Source organism: Patella vulgata, chromosome 3, assembly GCF_932274485.2.
Source record: "Patella vulgata chromosome 3, xgPatVulg1.2, whole genome shotgun sequence".
NCBI classification, from domain to species: domain Eukaryota; kingdom Metazoa; phylum Mollusca; class Gastropoda; family Patellidae; genus Patella; species Patella vulgata.
The window spans coordinates 61631403-61652169 of record NC_065881.2 but is presented as its reverse complement, the minus strand read 5'-3'; the positions used below and the strand labels follow the sequence as shown (position 1 = coordinate 61652169).

The window sequence follows — 20767 nt, the reverse complement described above, 5'->3', positions numbered from 1 at the left end:
TGATTGCTCTCTCATTTTTGATTTCTTTCTTTGACTTGAGTCAGTTTTAAACATGTGAAGACAGCTGAATTATGCTGCCTCTAAAAGACATTGAATTTATAAAAATTATAAAAGCTAAATACAAAAGATGTGATTTAATGTTATTTTAAACTTGGTCTTTGATCTTTAACTGACTCTTAATCTTACTAATTATTATGGTGATATTAAATAGAATCATGGTCAGATTTAAATTGTGAATTTGAGATTTTTAGTAGTGATGCTAATTTACGAACTAACAATATGAAAAAGATGTCTTGTAATAATAAAAAAGAAAGCCTTTCATCTTAGTTAAACAAAGATTTGGAGTTCCTTTCTTCTTCTTTTATGAGCAGGTGATACTTTAGAGGTAAAGAATTGTGTCAAGCCAATCGGCTAGCAGCTTTTGATACAAAAATAACAAAAGCTGAGGAAGAGATTTATTGTTAAAATATGGTCAGATTTATGTAAAGCAAGTGAACAAGTCTTGTGCCTGTCATTGATATCGGAGAGAAAATAAGGCTAATGATGACAATCAGTAGAGATCATTAGATCTATCAAGATTGATGCTTCCAAAATGTGATGATCTACCTAAACCTGTAAAAGCTGAAGGAATATGTCACCTATGTGTTGTTTTTAATGTGTTCTGTTGATTTAAGACAGTGATGCCTCTTAATGATAATATGATTACTTGATTAGAATATACCTTGATTTTAAAAAAATATAACGTGCAATTACTAGTAATATAATACTAGTACACATGTACATGTATGTTAAGGGTTTTAATTAATACAGCAATTAAAGCCTCATCTGAATTCATTGAATAAAATTTTCCAAGAATTAGATTCATTTAATTTGATGAAGAGTGAAAAGAAATTCATCTTAGCAAATAGTGTGATTTAATTGTACAGTTAGTGATTGTGTTATATTAATACCAGATAGTAGAAGGAAGGAAACTGTTAAATCAATATCGGACACTAGTAAAGCAATAAATCTCAAACTATTCATTAATTGGTTAAATCAGGCACCATTTATTGGCACTGGAGGACAGAAATCAATGTTAATCAGCCATACTTTGAATCACGCCTTTGTTGATGGGTGATGTTTGGCAGTGTCGTGAGTCGCATCCTATGAAATCATTCAAGTGTAACAGGGTGATGATAGTTACCTTGTGAGGACACGGTTGGTTGAAAAGGTGTTATTTTTTAAAACTCAAGTTGTTTACACTTTGTGGTACTTGTGTTTAAACAAACAAACAGTCTAAATACTCTTGGTGTCTGTGTCAAGCTTTGCTCTTTCAACTTTCAATTGTTGCAGTGATCTTAAGACACTCTGAAGTGAAGCGATTGGTATACTGCGATGTGTTAAGTCGTGAAATCCAAAGTTTGAACAAACTGGAAAATAGATGTGAAGTGGATAACGTTAATATTTTGTATGAGATTTTACAACAGATTTATGTGGTATAGATTCAGTTCTTGGAATTCCACAATAAACATGCTGTCAAATGATGTTAATGAACCAAAAATTGCCTCTTTGCTTTGTTGAAAGTTTAATTGAGTGAAATTTGATTGGTTTCGAGTGGATGTGGTTAATATACTCTTTTATTTATATCACACTAAGTCATCAAGAATTCCACCAATCGATCAATTAGAAAATAACAATAGGAACGTTGATGAAGCTGTACGCAACTTGAAAAGCTATATATGATCAGTAAAGTGAAACAAATTATATATATCATTTACTGGTAATGATTACAATCTTATAAACATATTGACGACCACCTGTCGAGGTACAGTGACGTTCAATACACACAATATTAGATCACTTCCATATGATGAGCAGTACTGTCAACCAACTCGATATAACCAACCATTCACTTCTCAAGTAAATTTGATGTAATTGTGATTTAGACGGAAAATTCAGAATAAGAAATGGAAAGTTGTCACTTCGGATCAAGTTTGGATTTCATTCCATATCATAATGTTTATAAGAAGGTAGGGAATTAATATGTTTTCAATTCTTTTTTAACAAATTTTTCCAAACCAATTTTGGGGGAATATAAGTTATTCATTTTGTGCCAAAATGGATTAAAAAAAGTAGAACTTTTGTTATTCATAATGCATTTCATTTAAACAAATTTATAAATTAAGTGCCAAACTTAGAAATCTAAATCTGGAATATTGGGAACATTGTTCAGTGTTTCAAATCTATTTTCATTTTGTGGGGATTTTTTGAAAAAAAAATTATTATCATTTTGGGTTGGTCCGTCCTTCCACAGTTTTATTTTCAGTCAGGAGAAGGTACATTTCCTTTTCTCTTTGGTAGATTTCAGCACATTTTTAAGAAAAAAAAAATCATGGGTAGAAAAAGACACTTGAATTTATTTTTAGTGGGAATGTGCTCCCCGTGAATACCCGACAACTCATCCCAAAGACAACTTATCCCAAAGACAACTCATCCCATGACAACTCATCCCAATATAAGACAAATCATCCCAAGTTAGAAGACAACTCATCCCAAGATATTTTCAGTCACATGTATGGTTCCAAGATGGAATTGAAACGTGTACGCTATGATAAGTATATGGAGCGCCCCAAACTTAAAATTAAAAAAAAACAAGATCAATTTTATTAACACAACAATACCAATTTTTATTACAAAAACAAATATAACTAGCACATATATTTTTTTTGGATGAGTTGTCTTATATCTCGACCCATGTTTTAAAGTTTGGATGAGTTGTCTTTTATCTTGGGATGAGTTGTCTTATATTGGGATGAATTGTCTTGGGATGAGTTGTCTGTATACCCTCCCCGTCACCCCACAGCCTGGCCAGTCCTTTAGTATTACTATTGTGTTTAAGCTGCGCCAAATAGATTTGTAATTAATGATACATTCATGCATCAATAATCTTCCTACATGTAATGAAATGACCATCAAACTAACTATGAGTTTGCGTAAGTCAGAATAATTTGTCATCATCAATCAGCCTTTAATTATGCAAATTGTTAAATATGCATAGTACTTGTAATATTCTTGAATCTTGTTGATCTCTTTATAACCTCACTTACATAAACCCATGTTGTATTTGAAAAATCTTAGAGATTGTTGGATTTAATAAGTTTGTAGATGGCCATAGTATACATGTAATATGTGAATACAAGAACAGCCCAAACTCCAGTTATAAAATACATTTTTTGAAACAATAGTTTATTTGATCTGAAAGAATTACTAAATTATTTTGTTGATAACATATGTGTATTTGACATATTTTATAAGCCTAGTACATAATATAGATTTTAGTTCCTTGTCATGCCATAGTTTGAAAAAGGGAATATCGTCTCGGCATATTTCAAAAGATAGGTTGAGATTTGACATGGAAGCTCAAATTAATATACTTTGCAAAATGATGTACATTATTCATAATATTATCCATCACAAATAACAAATAGTGATAATACTAATGGCAAATAACTAGTTATTAATTGTATCATCTTCTCAATCAGTCAAGCCAATCTTCATTAGTTAATAATAATGGTGTATTTGTATAGAAATATTATTATAAGTTTTAGTAGTGTAGAGAGGAAAATTAAAGGTGACTATAGGTTAGGGTGTTATTGTAATCTGTCAGATCCTATACACACCATAATCAATATAATTCTCTATATCACACAGAACAACATTTCCCTGGGGTCCCAAATTAAGATATGAGAATTGATTGGATATTTAGGGTTATCTTAAGCCAGTGCTGTATAATCATAATACTGTAGTTCTATGCTCATAGGTCAAAGAAAAAATGATTATCGTAGTACCGAGAGAGAGTTTAAGAGCATATTCCAGCTAAAATTTCTCAATGTTTTTTTCTTTTTTTTACTTCCCAATTTTAGAACTGTGAAGATATATATTATTATGATTAGATTTAATATTCAGTAATATGCACCAACATTTCTGAAAGACATATTTTCTGGACAGTTGTTATCCCAAATACATAGCCATCGATTGGAAAACATGTCCAGACAAAAAATGTGTCTGTAGTTACCTAGTAAAGTTTCTGAGTTTTAAGCTGTGCAATAATTAGCTTGTTTAATTTTTTATGGGTTTATTTGGAAATTTGAGTCTATGTTTTGTAATTTACTGCCACAAATATAATACTTTCAGATGGGGAAAAAATTAGGATACAATTATGTTGTAATCCATAATCTATCAATATGTTGATGACTGGGAGAGAAACCAACCAATATCTCTATAACTGAAATGTCTGTGAATTTAATTCTATTTAAGGAGGAACCGTGGTGCCTAAGTTTGTAAGATGCTGGCTTGCTGGTCTGGAGGGCCTGACAAGGACAGCTGTCTAGTCATTCAGATGAAAGATCCCTTAACAGTTGGAATTTGATATAAGAGTAGGCCATAGTGCCACTGTCCGGGCAAAATTTCCCTCATAGCACACTGTATGGCGTATGCCCGTCTTCATTAGCCCAGTTCAGAGCAGAACAGTAGGACTTTAAACCCCATTTCATTTCGTTGGCCTGCATACACATTGATGTAAAATAACCCTCAACATTTGGAAGAGTAGGCAATATCACAATATTTAGTCTGCAAGTAGTGGACAATGCAACACCAAATACCACTTCTTATTTGTTTGACAAGACAGGTATTGTTAATCTTTCAGAACTCCTAATATCACTTCTTATTTATTTGGGTAATTTTTTATTTTGTTTTTTTGTGCACACCAGTTATGCAGGCAGAGGGTTATTCTTGATATCTTGTGGGGGGTTGGATGGCTGAATGGTTAGCATGTGCGCACTGTACCATAAAGTCTGTCATTAAGTCAACTGGCGTGGTTTCGATTCCCCAGTTGTACGTGGCAAGGAGTAGGGTCGTTTGTCCAACCTCGTGGGTTTTCTCCGGGTCCTCCGGTTTCCTCCCACTGCTAAAGACCCCTACACACAAGCGAATTATTGAAATAAAATTAAACCATATATTAGTCCCAAAATGACCTAGTTTGAGTCGAGTGGACGTAAACCCCATTTATCTCTCTCTTTGATATCTTGAGTTGATTCTTTAAAGCCACTGATCTTAATTTGAGAGATTTTGAATCCCTTGCAAACTGCAATATTGTGATTAAAGTGGAATGTCTAAAAGGAATATCAATGCAAATTATACATGGTTAAATTCTGTTCAGTATTTACAAAGATATGGTGAATAGAAATTTTGCAACATGCGGCATAATCTGCCGATAAACGCCATCTTTTAGTCTTGGTTAGAATCATTTGATTGGGTCTCTTTTCAATTCAGTCGAATCCAAGCTGGGAGATTATCTTCCATTTCTTATTAAGGTTTTGTTTTTTTAATTAAAAGTTAATCAATTTAAGTACATTTTGGAGTGAATTAAACAGTGAATAATTAGATATTGTCTAAAAATGTATGATCGAGATCAGCTGTTTGAAATCATGTTACTTTTGCTAAAACCCTTAATAATATCACTATGTAATATGAAAAGTTGACAAATTTAAAAACATTAAAACAAAAATATTGGTTTTTCAGGATAACAACTGGTTAAAGTTGTATTTAATTATCTCAAATTATGTGAACAGATTTTAGTGATCAGGAAATGTGTGAGAATGACAGGAACAGAATTTGTTAATGTTGACCAAAAAAATCTCTCTTTTCACAACAGCATTAAAACGAGATGCACTTTGTATCCAAATTATATTAGTAAGATGAAAGTTAAATCTGGTTGAGAGATTAAGCTGAAGAGAAGTAGCTTCAAGCTAAGAAGTTAGGATTGAAAATAAACAGTTTGGCCGTATGCAATTAGCACCAATATTGATTAGACTACAGCTTCAGACTGTCACAACAATTATACATGATGGTCTCTTAGATTTGCACGCTGCCTAAGTTTGGTGTTTTTATGATATTGTTTTTCCTTGCCTCAGGCCATCATTTGCGCCAAATGATTTGACAATGTGACAGCAGGTTTTGTGTCGGCAAACTGGAGCTGTTTAAGTTTTTCCCTGGTATAAGTGAATTAGATTAGATATGCATTTGATTGGTGGGCTGGTGCGAGTAATTGGGTTACATCATTGTTGTTTTTTCTTTGACACCATCAGTTTTTAATGTGGAGGTGAAAGTTGCAATCTTATTTTACAAGAATCTAATATCATTTTCTCTACCCAATCTAATCAATTATTCAAATGTTAGCCTTTTTGAGAATGGGAAAATTCAATTTGTTAGAAAATAATTCAGGACTTTTAATGGCACATTTGAAACTTGAGCAACATTTCTTGGATTATACTGTTGTTTTTTTCAACAATTATCAATGGAGGGCACAAATTATTTGCTGAACAAATTATAAACTTTTTGTCAACTGTTCACATTTATTGAAAATGATATTAAGAAAGTGTTTGTGTTTAAGAAAATTAAGATTGCTCAAATATCTGTTATGTTTATAAAAGTTGAAGCACAACTTTCTATTGTTATAAATAACGTCAAATGTTGGTTTGACTCTAAATGTAAAACTAATGAAATTTCAGATTAAACTGAAAGGAATACCAATGTCTACCACATAAATTCTCTGCTAACATCATTTTGCACATATTTTGAAATTTCAAAATTAGTTTTGTAATTGTAGCCGTATAACTAATCTATAGAGGGTAAAGATTGACATTTTCAAACATGCGAATTGCATTTTATTTTTTATATCGGTATGTCAGAGAGTTGTCTTGGGGGTGTGGAAGTAGTGACTTTGGAGACAAATGTAGACACTTCCAACATTCCATGTAATGTATTTTAACTATAAATATAAAACATCATTAATGTGTATATATTCCTGAATTTCAAGGAATATTGAAATATAAATAAGACTGTGTTTAAAGAAACAGTTTGCGATGTATTTAAAATCAAACATTGTGAGCTGTCAATATCACAATAATAATAGCATCTTGAAATTGGCAATTGTTATTCATCCTTATTTTGATTAAAGTACATTCTCATAAGAGTTTTGTAAATGTAAGACCCATGTGTCTGATAATCAAGGTAACCTGGAAAACTATTTCAGATTTTATGTTAAAGTTTATTCTTTGTCAAGCGGATAAATATAGTCCCATAAATATACTGTTATATTTATATTCAAATGATGCAGCCATATAGCGGTATGAAGTCTATGATAATTAGTTCTTTTACTGACTATTTAAAGAGGTAATATTTTGAACCCAAATTTACAGGATAAGCAAATAATTATTTTTATTGTAAAGTATCTGTGCCTTTAAAACACTAATAGATGATAATGCCCAGTTGTGCTCTTGTTTTGAAATGCAAGCACTTTAGTTTCTTTATTTATGATAATTGTGATTCATTGAAAAAAAAAACAATAATTATCTTGAACAATAAAAAAACCCAATAAATTGATTTTCTTTTGATTACGGTACCACACTGATTACTGTATTTTCAAATCACTAACAATGAAATTAAATATAGTTATAGGATATGTATCACAATAACTACTAATGATTAAACTGTCGAAAGTCAAGTGATATTCCTGACTTGCAAATTAACACAGTATAAAAGCTATCCGATGACTATTTACCACCTTGAATTATACACAGATAACACCTCAATTTGTCATTATCTTAAGAAAATTAACTTTAATTAAATTAATTCTTATGTCTGATCAGATTAATTGGTTTGACAATAAATGTATTTATGCTGGTTTTATATCAGATCATTTACGATTTCTTTCTCATCAATCTAATGATCGCTACATTGTTTTTTGCGTAATTTTGTTGGTTAACAAATTTGTCAACTTCGTCTTGCTTCATGTTTTTAGTGAATTGTTTTATAACATTAGCAGAATGTCTGTTGTGTATTCGATTTGTGTTTTTTTTGGGGGGAATTACCAATAAGACTACATTATGTTCCTTGTTGCAAAACCTAATTATTATTCCTCATCTATTCAACAAATAATGCAAATCTACTTTCCTTCTGTTTGTATGTTGATGCAATAAAGAAGTGTCGAATTACCAAACCAAGGAAAAAAAAAAGCACAGTTTGGTAAAATAATTTCGTACCAACTAATAGGGTGAGGGCAGTTATATAGACTGGTACATACTGATAGAATTTGATTTCAGAATATAATTAACAAAAAAAAAATAACACAACAGATTATGACTATGAGAAAGTTATTTTAAACATGTTATAGGTTCAAAAAAGTATGTTAAGGACACTACAAAATGCAAGCACATACTGCGTGTAATGAAATAGTTCTATTTCCATTTATTATAGATAAGGTACATGTAATTCTGGTATATATATTTAAAAAATTAAACCAATGCAATTGGCTATAATTCTTAAAATTGGGTGGTACAATATCGTTTCCCGGTATTTCTCCGAACTGGACAAACTCCAAATCATGTTGATAGTACAGTTACCACATAAATAATTCTGCTTGCCTCAAATTGGTTGCATCGTTTGGTTATGGGTCATTGCTGAACTTGCACAAGACTAGTTGGGGGTTGGATGACCGAATGGTTTGCACATGCACGCTTTATCATAAGGTCTGCCATTGAGTCAACTGGCGGATTTTCGATTCCCTTGTTGTACGTGACAAGGAGTAGGGTCGCCTGTCCAATCTCGTGGGTTTCTATTGGTCCTCCGGTTTCCTCCCACTGCTAAAGACCCCTACGCAAAAGCAAATTATTGAAATAAAATTGAACCAGGTCTTAGTCCCGAAATGACTTAGTTAGTGTCTTTGTGTCGAGTGGACGTTAAACCCCATTTCTCCCACTCTCTCCGGTTGGACGTAGCAGACATTTTACCCCTGCACATGTACGAATCTCTGTCTAATTTCCATTGACTAATCTGCACGTGCAGAGATAAGTCTGTCCAGGATAACCTGTTGTGAAGCTATTTCACACACTATAATCCGCCTAATCCTCCTCTGTATCCATCATCACTGCGTTAGTTTTATTCATTTTATAATGAATTTATGACTATCAGTTCACTGGTAGGAGCGAGACAATACGGAAAGAAACGTATGATCGCATGTGCACATGTGTATGTGAGTCGCCTAGTCCACAATTCTTAACTGATCATCTTGGAACTTAGCATTAGGACAGTACTGAATTCAGAAACACATAGGCTATATTGTACTTTGATAAAATATTTAAAAATCTGTCAACTAATTGTTATAAATGTATTTATTTCAACTATAGAAAAATAACACTGAAGTTTACGGTAATTGCAGCAAATAGTTTTTGACATTCAGTCATGTGATCAGTTGACGTATATAAATAATGAAGATTATAAGATACTGCAGACTCGAATTTAAATCTTATTCTTAGCACATATGCTAATTATGCAGTGATTTTGAAAATTAATTGAAAAATCATTATAATACAAAGTTGATACTGGACAGATCCTACATGGGATGTCTGACAAACTACTTTCATCTTTAAAAACATTGAGGAGTAATCAACGCAAAGTTGACAATCTGCGCACCATGGGCAGGGTCAAATCTGCACAACAGAATCTATTGTTAGACCTCTTACTCTGGTAACTTCTTCTGGACTATTTGCTTTCAAGTCCAATGTGTAACAGACCTTATCCAGCATAAAACATCAATTATAAAATAACTCCTGTATCATGTACCTCAAGGCTCTGTATCAGGTCCAATACTCTTTTCCATGTGTACCTGTGCAATAGGCAATCTGGTTTGAAGATACGTGTAGGGTATAGATTTTCGTCTGTATGCTGATTATATGTAGCTGTACTTAGCTTTCATGCCCAGGAATCAAAATGGTCACTGATGTTGTAATTTCAAATTGCAGGAGTGTGGATCTCGACAAACTTTTAAAAATGTAAATTATGAAAAAAATGAATACTTATTTTAATAACATCATGTGAGGTAGAATGTGATATATCAATAGAAATAGGCCAACACCTAGTTACTGCAGTACCTCATCCAGAAATATTGCTGTTACTTTCAATTTTCACTTGTCCTTTGAATATCGTGGATGCTGGAAAAAAAAAAAACACATTCAAACTAGGATCACATCAACATTAGAAAAATGTACACAAATTTTAATACAGGCCTACTCTCAATCTGAACACAAAATGTTGACTCAAAATACCAGTTAATTTGCTTTGAGGAAAATCAATGTGAACACAGCCAAGTTCTATGGCTGATACAAAAACAAGAGCTGAACTTCCATTAGGCTCTAATTGATCTTAATCTGATTTATTAGGAGATTTAATTAAAACTAATTAATGTAATGTTATCTTACAGGAATAAATAGAGTACGTTTGTCTGTTTTTTGCTATCAATTTTGTCTGAAAACAAGAAAAGTTTTTATGATCTTCATTAATGAGTTTTCTTTCATCTTAACTTTTACCCATATGGATACTTTATATAATTATGATTACAAGCTGATTGTGACTAAATTGCTCACAAAAAAACTTAGAGGAATGTTATTTTTTTCTACTTAATTCTTCGTAACATTGATTGATATGTGGTTTCATTGGGAGATTTTGTAGTTAAATAAGATATTGCAATCAAGATTATAGAACCATTTTTGCACACTGAAAAAGTAAATCATTGCTTTTGCTAATGACCACACAAAACATGTGGTCATTACTAAGTGATAAATCTGTTTTGTTTTGTTTTTTCGTGAAACATACATATGTTTTTGAAGAAAAAATTAGAGGATTTGTTTTTTTCTTTTTTTTTTGTCTTTGAATCTAAATTAGCAATTTCTGATCATTGGTGTTAAAAACATGATAGATGAGTAATCAGTTGTTTATGCTGCACCATCGATAAAAAGAAAACATTTAATGGTGAAATTATTCTATAGTGAATCGGAGAAGAGAAAAATGAAGGAGGCTGCTTTGTGTCTTAAAACCACAAACTACGTAATTTCAAATTGATTTTCCTCTCTTTTTTTGTGTTCAATTAATATCCTGCCTTTGAAACCTCCTCCTCTGTGAAAAAGATTAATCAGTTATGTCAATCATGGAAAGAATAGAATTTTAAATTTCAATAGAATATTCATTTCACTTAATCAAGATAATTTTATTTTGCCATTCATCTATTGGTAATTACTATATGCTGGACTAAACCTTGTCAACTGATTATGAAATATGATCACACAAGATGAATAATTTAAATGTTTTTCAATGAAATTTGGGTCAGCCGCTTGGAAATGAAGAGAAACTTACATGGCAGCATATTTAGATTAAGTGATAGCCATATAATTGATTTTAATGATTATACATGATATATAGAATCCTAATGGCATTAAGGTGAAAATATATCTTAATAAATATTGTCTCAAAATTTATTAAATATGGGAAATTTATATTTGACTAGCATCCTTTACAGAAGATGTGTAATATCACAAATTTTGAAGCTGTTATTATTTTTTATCATGTATACTTTTTTGGGCTAAAATGTAAAAGTTGCATATATTGTTCATTTTACTATTATTATTTTTTTTAATAAAGAGAATAAGATATTATCTGTCTTCTGTAAAATAGTATTTGCATTTTTACTTGACAGAACTGATTGTAACCTGCTGTTGTGTATGGTTTTTGTCGGGAAGTTAGTGTTTCACTGTCCATTTAGACAAATTGCTGAAGACTTTCTTTCACTTTCAAGTTTTTGTTTATGTTGACAAGTTTGTTGACTTTAATTTGAGAATGTTGTTTAAGGAGTATATGTTGTTATTTTTTTGTCCCCTGCTTTTGAAGAATGCAGGGGCCTATATATTCAGTTGGGTTGTTCATCTAGCTTGTCTGTTCATCACACCTTTTGGACCACAATTAGCTTCTAATTATAAGCCCGTTCAGACGCTTAAGTTGAACTGGTTTAAAAATAAGCATCTGAACGGTATATAATTGATGTAGAATGTTCAAACTAAGCAGAGATTTGGTTTGTCAGTGCTTTCGAACATGATTACTTTAATTATAAATAAGTGAGAGTGATGAAATGTGGTGTATAATTTCGTCACATCAATACCTTCACTGAGTTTGATAATGAAAATTTTTCTCTCAAGTTCAGCTAAGTGATAAGCAAATTTCATTGGTCAAGACTTTGGAACACAATTACTTTGATTGGTTGGTGAGAGAGCTGATATCACCCTTGGTGGAAGTAAAACTCAAGGAATGAACGAACGAGCTAATACTTTTCATTACAAAAATACCATGACTAATTTTCGGCTCCGGCTAATTATTTAGAGATATGCAATTTGATTGCTTGATGCTTTACATAGAATGTGCGAGTAACTAACAAGTTACATCATCTTTTGCTGTTGTTGGGTTTTTTTTTCTAAAATTTGAAACTATTTTATTAGGGAATCATCATTGTAGGTTTAGATTTGATACCTAATATCCTGCAATCAGCTAAATTTTCTGTGTTCTAAATGGCTGTTGACCATTGAACAGATCGGATATCAATAAGGGTAAAATAATAACTAGAAGCCAATTATAACAATAGGATGATAAATCAATGGCATTAACCCTTCATTTGTTGAATGAGATGAGAGAACAAAGACAGATGGGGTCTTTGATTATTGTCTGTCACAGCAAACACTTGATTGTAACGACATAGTTAATTACCAATCCTTCCACATTAAAACATTCTGTTTGCAAATATTTCTAAAAATTGATTACTTTAATCTTCTCATTGCATCTTATGTTCTCTAATTAACTTAGGGATTATCTTGATGAAGATTTAATATTATACTATTTGATTGAAAATGCAAATCAAAACATGTTGTTAGATTTTCCGTGTCATTGTTCTCAAATCATTAGAGGGTGTTGAAAAGTTTAGATTCAGGTTTGGTGTATTAGAATTGTATTATACAAATATGTTCATTTCATATACCAGTATTTTCCGTGTCATTGTTCTCAAATCATTGAAGGGTGTTGAAAAGTTTAGATTCAGGTTTGGTGTATTAGAATTGTATTATACAAATATGTTCATTTCATATACCAGTATTTAAAAAAATAAGTTCTTGGGATCTTATATATAAAGGTATAAATAAAGGTAATTAACAGTGTTCAGTCTAGAGATTCTTCTTCTTGTTTGTCTATATTTGGAAGTTATGCTGTAAATCTTTCACCGACAAGGGTGCTTCAAAAATTATACTTATATTGACCTGTTTAAATGAATTGTTTTTTTTTTTATATTTCAGAACTGTACCAATAATTATCAGTATACATGTACAATGACAAATACTGGGGGAGATACTGGAGATTATTTATCAGGAACAGTAAGTACAGCCTTTAAATGGATGATAAATATTGTGCCAGTAACTCTGAAACCGGAAGTGGTAGGCCAATGCCACCTAGTTCATGTTACTCCTCGGTCCAAGCTACCCCTCTAGCCTCTATACACCGAATTCAAGCCTCAGAACAGCCCTAGTGTAGCCGCCAACCCTGAACAGACAGACAAACAGACAAACGACAGTCACAAATATTAGTATAGATATCCATGTGTACAGTTGTGATATGGCTTTCTTTCTTAAAAAGCGCCAAAATTTGAGAGCTAAAACCTTTATTTCAAAAACCCAAATATTTTATGGAACCTAATGACAGAAGAAAATGAAATGAAATGAAATGGGGTTTGATGTCCTACTGTTCTGCACCTACTGTGGTAATGAAGACAGGCATACACCAATCAGTTTGCCATGAGGAAATTTTGCCCGGAGAGCGGTGCTATGGCCTACTCTTATTTCAAATTACAACTGTCAAGGGTTCTTTTACGTGCATGCCAATGTATACACGGGACCTCATTGCCAGACCCCCCGTCCTACATTGACAGGGGGGAAAAAAAACAAGACCCCCACCCCCCAAAAAAAAAAACCCAAAACAAAACAAATCATATGATCTATAACTAGAATGGTTCACGGCTCCGTAATATGTCCTTATAAAAACTGACTACACCATGGAGAAGATTCTCTGGAGTGAGCAAAGGTTAACCCCACGCATGCATGTGGAGTCGGAGATCGCAGCAGATATATGTCATAAATAGCTTTTAAACAAACAAGTATTGGTATATAAAGCCAAGTAAAAAATACACTGATTACTTGCTTCGACTTTCGTGGTTATATTACAGTGAATGTGAGCAAAAATTTTGATTGCACTCGTTGATTTATTTTTTGATTTTGCCGATTTTGGTACAGAGCTAGCTGTAATAGCTTTGTTTCTTTTCTATCTTTCAAACTCATGAGCATGGCAAGATAAACTCATCACAACACTTTGAGATTTACTTTTATTTAGTGGTTACAACCTTCGTTGACGTGCCGCTCTGGTGAGTTTAGGAAATAAATATTTGCTAGCTCTAAATACGCAGAACTATTTGAGAACGGAAAATGACTGAAACAAAATTATTATTTGTAGTCTTTATTTTCCAGACACTTTTTGGTAACATGGTGTGAATTATTTTTAGAGTATCTTATTTAATTATTTTGTGGCAGACAAAAGCACTCTGGACTTGAAAAAATTTGAAAAACTGTATTTTAAAACATCCTCGATCCAAACGTTTAAAACCGCTACATCATTTTTGCCAAACGAATTGGGGTGTGTTCGATTGGTTCGAACCACTAACGCCATTTCATGGTAACCAGTTTAATATCATTTTCCACAATGCCGCAACCATATTAAAACTTTTCTTGATGATTTTGGAGCAGAAAATCGATTGACCCAATCACTTTGGGTTTGATAAATAAACTAATAACTGCTCCACTGTGGCGCATATTTGAAAGCAGCATTAATGCTCTTGATATGAAACATATTTATAAAAATATCTGAACAGACAGATATATATGGTTTTACTGTATAATTACATGTATAAGATTTAATGATGTTGCAAAAGACAACATTTGGTAGCAAATGCAGTTCTAACATGTTCATTCAGGGAGCGTAGGTCACGATGAAATGTGTTTTGTTAAATGTTATTGACCGCTTTGAATGCCTTATAAATGTATAGAAAATAGAACAGTTAACAGCAAAAATATTTGTGTGTAAATGCTAGCGGTCCTGATTTTGGATTTGTTGGTAATATATAATCTTTTATGTTGTATTTACTCCTCCCCATTACACCTATTTCGAATTCAAATCCACATCCCATCTATCCAAAGCTCGATCATCTTTATTGTATTTGTAATACTCATAGAATATTTCCTCATACTTTATTCAGCAATGTGTTCTTTTTTCATAACAAACATCATATGGCACAATATATTTATTTATCTGCCGGACAAAAAATAAAGTGTTAAATTGTTAGACGTAATCAATATTTCCACATAGTTCTTCTTTCGTTCATAGAGTTTTACGTCCACTTCCACCATGGATGATATCCTAGATAATAGTTCTTCTTTCAAACATATCACTTTTTATACTCCACATTCATAATGTGGACGTACATTGTCGTCGCCCCTGTCTGTGTGTATGTATGTGTGCGTGTCAGTGTGTCGCCTACAAGCCGCAATTCTTAACAGATCATCTTGAAACTTGACATACTTATTCCTTATACCTTAAGGATGATCCCTATTGTTTTTGGTGCATGCCTGACTCCAGGGGCAGAGCCACACTCATTTCTTGTATTTGTTTGTCTACAGGCCGCATTTCGTAACGTATTATCTTGACACTTTGCATACTTATTCTTTATACCCTAAGGAACATCACTATTGTTTGTGGTGCATGCCCAACCCTCTTTTTGTGTGTCACCTACAGGCTGCAATTCTTAATCGATCGTCTTGAAAACTTTGCATACTTATACCTTATACCCTAAGGATGACCTCTATAATTTTTGGTGCATGCCCGACCCCCTGGGACAGAGCCACGTCCAATTTTTGTGTGTGTGTTTTGCTTACAGACTGCTATTTCTTATACCGTAAGGATGATCCCTATTGTTTTTTGGTGATTGCCTGACTCCCAGGGTCAAAGCCACACCCATGTTTTGTTTGTGTGTCTGTGTGTTGGATACAGGCCTCGATTCTTAATGGATCGTCTTGGAACTTAAGAAATATGTATTCTTTATAGCCTAAGGACGCCAACTATTGATTTTGGTACATGTCCCTACCCTCAGGGGCAGAGCTTCAATGTACATCCAAATTTTGTGTTTACTGCCCGAATGCTACAATTATAAATGAATTATCTTGGAACTTGGTATATTTATTCCTTATACCCTAAGGATCCCCCCCCCCCTTTTTTGGTGGTGCCACACCCACTTTTCGTTAATATTTTGTCTGTAAATGATATACAGGTTGCAATTATTAACAGATTTAGATCCAATTTGGAATGATCTAGGATAGTGTTGTACCTATTTATATTGGTCCATGTCCAACCCCCAGGAGTGGAGCCACGCCCAATTTTTGTGTTTTTTGTCTGGAATTCTGAATGGATCATCTAAAAGTAGCAATGCTCTTGTTGTGTTTGATATTGATTTGATATTTTTAAAGTAATAAAAAAAACCAACTAGAATACCCATCAAGTATCATGTTCTTTACTACATAACAATATTTATGTAAATTAAATGAAAAAGTCTGTACATTAAATGTCAGATGTCTGTTTTAATGTTGAATTAAATTGATATTTGTCAAATTTGATTAGAGAATAAAAGCTCTCTGTGATAAGAACTTCAGTAAATGGTAAATAATTTGTGTAAAAGGTTCAATGAGCCTTAAATCAAGATAGGAGTTGGTGTAATTGAGATATAAAGACCCCTTGTAGACTATTAAGCGTTCATAATAGACATCCAGGCATTGTTAAAGCAAATATAGAAATTATTTTTTTACTTTTATGAATGCTTGTAAATCACAATAAATATTAAGAAATCTATTGAAATAATTTCTTTCTGTGATCTATTGAGATTTTTTGGGGGTATTCATCCTATAACTTTATTTAAAATCATTTACCAAAATGTCCCCTTTGCCAACTGTTTGCTTTTATATAATAGAGCTACCCGGGGCTACCCCCCATAGAAAACATAAAATCATTCAATTTTTGTACTTGTCTGATTTTTTTGTTTTTTGTTTGGTACCAGACTTTTCATTTAAATATTTTAAAATTTAATTTGATTTATATTGCATTTAAATTTCATTGTATCTGGTGGAAGAATGAGGATTCTTTGAGAGCAGCTGTTTTAAAAAAGGTACACTATAATCAAGAAAGAATTTTGATTGCAAAACTTTATATTAATAGTTTTAGTAAACATGTACTGAAGAACTTTTATGTGTGAACTAAGGATCATGTATTGTAGCATTGTAATCGTGATCTCTATGACACTAGTTATTCTAATTCTACAGATTACAGGCGATCATTAAGTGATGCGGAAGTGTCCATTGTTTTATTTTCTTGATTCATTAGCTCTGTGACAAGTTTCACACTGTAATCTTTAAGTTGTATTTATAGTGTGTGTTATTAAGGTAAGGGAGTTACAATTTACAATAGATGAAAATACCCTAATACCATGTGCTCATTCATTTCACTTCAATTGATCTGCTTGAGTGACGTTGACTGAAACAGGTGGCAGGCGCAGAAGTTGGGCTTGTATTCATGCCTCTTAGATACCGCATCTCCCTTAATTGATCAAACTAAACGATTCCTAGATATAAGATATAGGCAGTTATCAATATTTATTATTTATAGCTTTTTGAATTCAAATTATAAATAGAGAAAATCAACGAAAAAATAGCATAAGTTGAGAGAATCGCAGTCAAACCACTTGATATGAATATGACAAATATTTTGAGAAATCAGTTGATGATGTACATGTAAAATGATTATAACATCAAATAAGTAGATTTACTGTGAACAATTATAGTATGGTAATAGAATTATCATAGGGTTTCATGTCTCAACACTTTAATAACAAGTATTTCTTTCACGAAAAACAAGACTATAGCTGAACTTCTTTCATTTATCTCCATTTGACCATGCTCAATTGTGAACAAAGCCCAATCCTTATTCAAAGTAGAATTGAATTCTTTGATTATTATATTATTACAGTGATGTATGAAGGGTTCATAATTGCAATATATCCACCGCTGTTGTAATTGTTTTAAATTTTTTGGCCATTAACACAAAATAAATAGTAATGTATGTCAACAATTCTTTAATAAATAGGAACATAATGCCATTACATAACAAAATAACATTTTTCTGCTTTAGAGGTTTGTGGCTGGACAACCAATAAAAATGTTAAAAATATTGGATGGTAATTGCTACCTGTACAGTGTTATGGTTTCGCAAAAATGGGAAAAACTTCAAGAATAAAAACCATAAAGAATGCAAAATAAATAAGAATCTTCATTTTATATATTTAGCTAATAAAAAAATTTGATAATAATTGTTTAGTAACAAAAATGTTTAACTCCAAAAGTGAAAGCAAAAAAAAAAAAACATTTATAGTATTAGGATTGTTCCTCTTATATTATTTTCCGAGGACAGTGAGGTAGCTACCCTTTGGTTTCAGCAACACCAGGAAGCTCACACTTTGTTGCTGCTGAATATTTGAATTCGACATTTAATACTGTTAAAGAAATGTAGGTTGGTAAATTTGTTTGCCATTGAATAATTTGTTGTCTTTTTGTGTTATTGGTGAATGAATAAAGAAACTAAAAATACAAAATTTAATGAGCTTTCTTTCAATTGTGTGTTCCTTTCCCTTTATTCTTTTAAGTCATCATATTTTACACAACATATGGTCATTGAGCACAGATGTTGTACTGTCTAGGTCAACTTAACAAACTATTATGTCAAGTATTACTGTATTGTAATTACAAGTGACCATTTGTTAAATGTTTTACATCTATAATGTTATAGTTATATAAAACACTCCTTTTTTAACCAGCCTAGCCTTCCTCAGATTTAACCTATAATTTGTAAAACAATTTGTACAAGTAGTAGTGTAATTGTATTGGCCTAAGTAAATAATTATTACTGTGGGAGACTTTGTGATGAAGGGGGGGAAGGTGTATTAAAGGTTTAGGAGGAGTGTAGATGGACCCAGTCAGCCATTTAATACAGTACAAGACACTGGCTTGATCCCAACCTTCAATAAACGAGGTAATGTTCTGTAGCTTTTAACTCCAGTCATTTGTTAAAAGTGAATTCTGTTAAAGATGCCTTGATCTGTATTGGTCAACTTTGACATTAACTTGCTCAGCCTGCTGTTTAATATGCTGTTTGCACATCCTTCAGGAAAATCTCAGGCTTTTCAATTCACACAGTGTTTGTAAATGGTCTGAGAGTAAATTGAGTCTTGTTATTCAGAGTCCCAGTTAGGGAACTGATTGAGATATCTTGAGTTGACCTGCTGAGCCTTCTATCAGTTGGGGACAGAATTAAAGGATTTAAGATTATTGGATTAATTAAAGGCCTGCTGCCTAGTAATTGGACAGCAGGATTTGGAAGTGGTTATTTGGACCAATTTGTCAATTTGCTTTTTCCATACTTGTCAAACTGTTTTATGGTTAGACTGACAAATCCAACAAATTAACAGCTAAAATCAATTATTGTCAATTGGCTAAATGGAGAGGAATTTTTGAAAGCTGTAAAATATTAATTTTAAGTTGAAGAGAAATGACTGGTTGTTGAAATATGGTGGATATTGATTGATATTAAGTGAATTTTAGTTCCACTAGATTTATAAAACCTCAATGAACAGTGAAGAGACATAAAGTAGAAAATACAAAAACTCACCAGTTGGACAATAGTGAAAGAGAATAGAAAAGGCATCATCTTAGATAATAGTGGATTTAAGAAACAATTTAACTAAGTTAGACATGTTGTGGAAAAATATGGAGGTAGGTTGAAAGAATTATCAAATTGGATGTTTAAAATTACAGATTTTCTTTTTATACGTCCACATTCATAATGTGAACGTATTATGCCGTCGCCCCTGTCTGTGTGTGTGTGTGTGTGTATGTATGTATGTGTGTGTGTGTGTGTGTGTGTGTGTCTGTGGTTCGCCTACAGGGCGCAATTCTTCATGGATTTTCTTCAAACTTGGTATACTTATTCCTTATACCCCAAGGAAGATCCCTATTGTTTTTGGTGCATGCCCGACCCCCCGGGGCAGAGCCACGCCCATTTCTAGTATTTGTTTGTTTGTCGTCTACAGGCCACATTTCTTAACTAATAATCTTGAAACTTTGCATACACATTCTTTGTACCCTAAGGAACATCCCTATCGTTTGGGGTGCATGCCCAACCCCCAGGGGCAGAGCCACGCCCATTTTCTTTTCGTGTGTCTTTGTGTCGCCTACAGGGCGCAATTCTTACTGGATTTTCTTCAAACTTGGTATACTTATTCCTTATACCCCAAGGAAGATCCCTATTGTTTTTGGTGCATGCCCGACCCCCAGGGGCAGAGCCACGCCCATTTCTAGTATTTGTTTGTTTGTCGTCTACAGGCCACATTTCTTAACTTATAATCTTGCATACACATTCTTTGTACCCTAAGGAACATCCCTATCGTTTGGGGTACATGCCCAACCCCCAGGGGCAGAGCCACGCCCATTTCCCATTTTCTTTTCGTGTGTCTTTGTGTCGCCTACAGGGCGCAATTCTTACTGGATTTTCTTCAAACTTGGTATACTTATTCCTTATACCCCAAGGAAGATCCCTATTGTTTTTGGTGCATGCTCGCCTCCCCGGGGCAGAGCCACGCCCATTTTTTGTATTTGTTTGTTTGTCGTCTACAGGCCACATTTCTTAACGTATCATCTTGAAACTTTGCATACTTATTCTT

The 20767-nt window shown here is 32.8% G+C and overlaps 1 protein-coding gene across 6 annotated transcripts in view; it reads left to right on the top strand.

Moving 5' to 3' along the window:
- The window catches only part of LOC126816259 (TOX high mobility group box family member 4), a 61795-nt gene that overhangs the window by 24762 nt on the left and 16266 nt on the right, over positions 1–20767 (top strand). For 2 of the 6 annotated variants that reach the window (XM_050542542.2, XM_050542543.2), the window contains exon 3: positions 13203–13280. In XM_050542542.2, the coding sequence (XP_050398499.2) occupies positions 13236–13280 (45 nt within the window). In that variant the 5' untranslated portion in view covers positions 13203–13235. Of the gene's footprint in view, positions 1–924; positions 2010–4525; positions 4667–13202; positions 13281–18972; positions 19081–19279; positions 19821–20767 lie in introns of those variants that run through there. The other 4 variants (XM_050542540.2, XM_050542541.2, XM_050542545.2 and 1 more) reach the window with 4 other exon arrangements.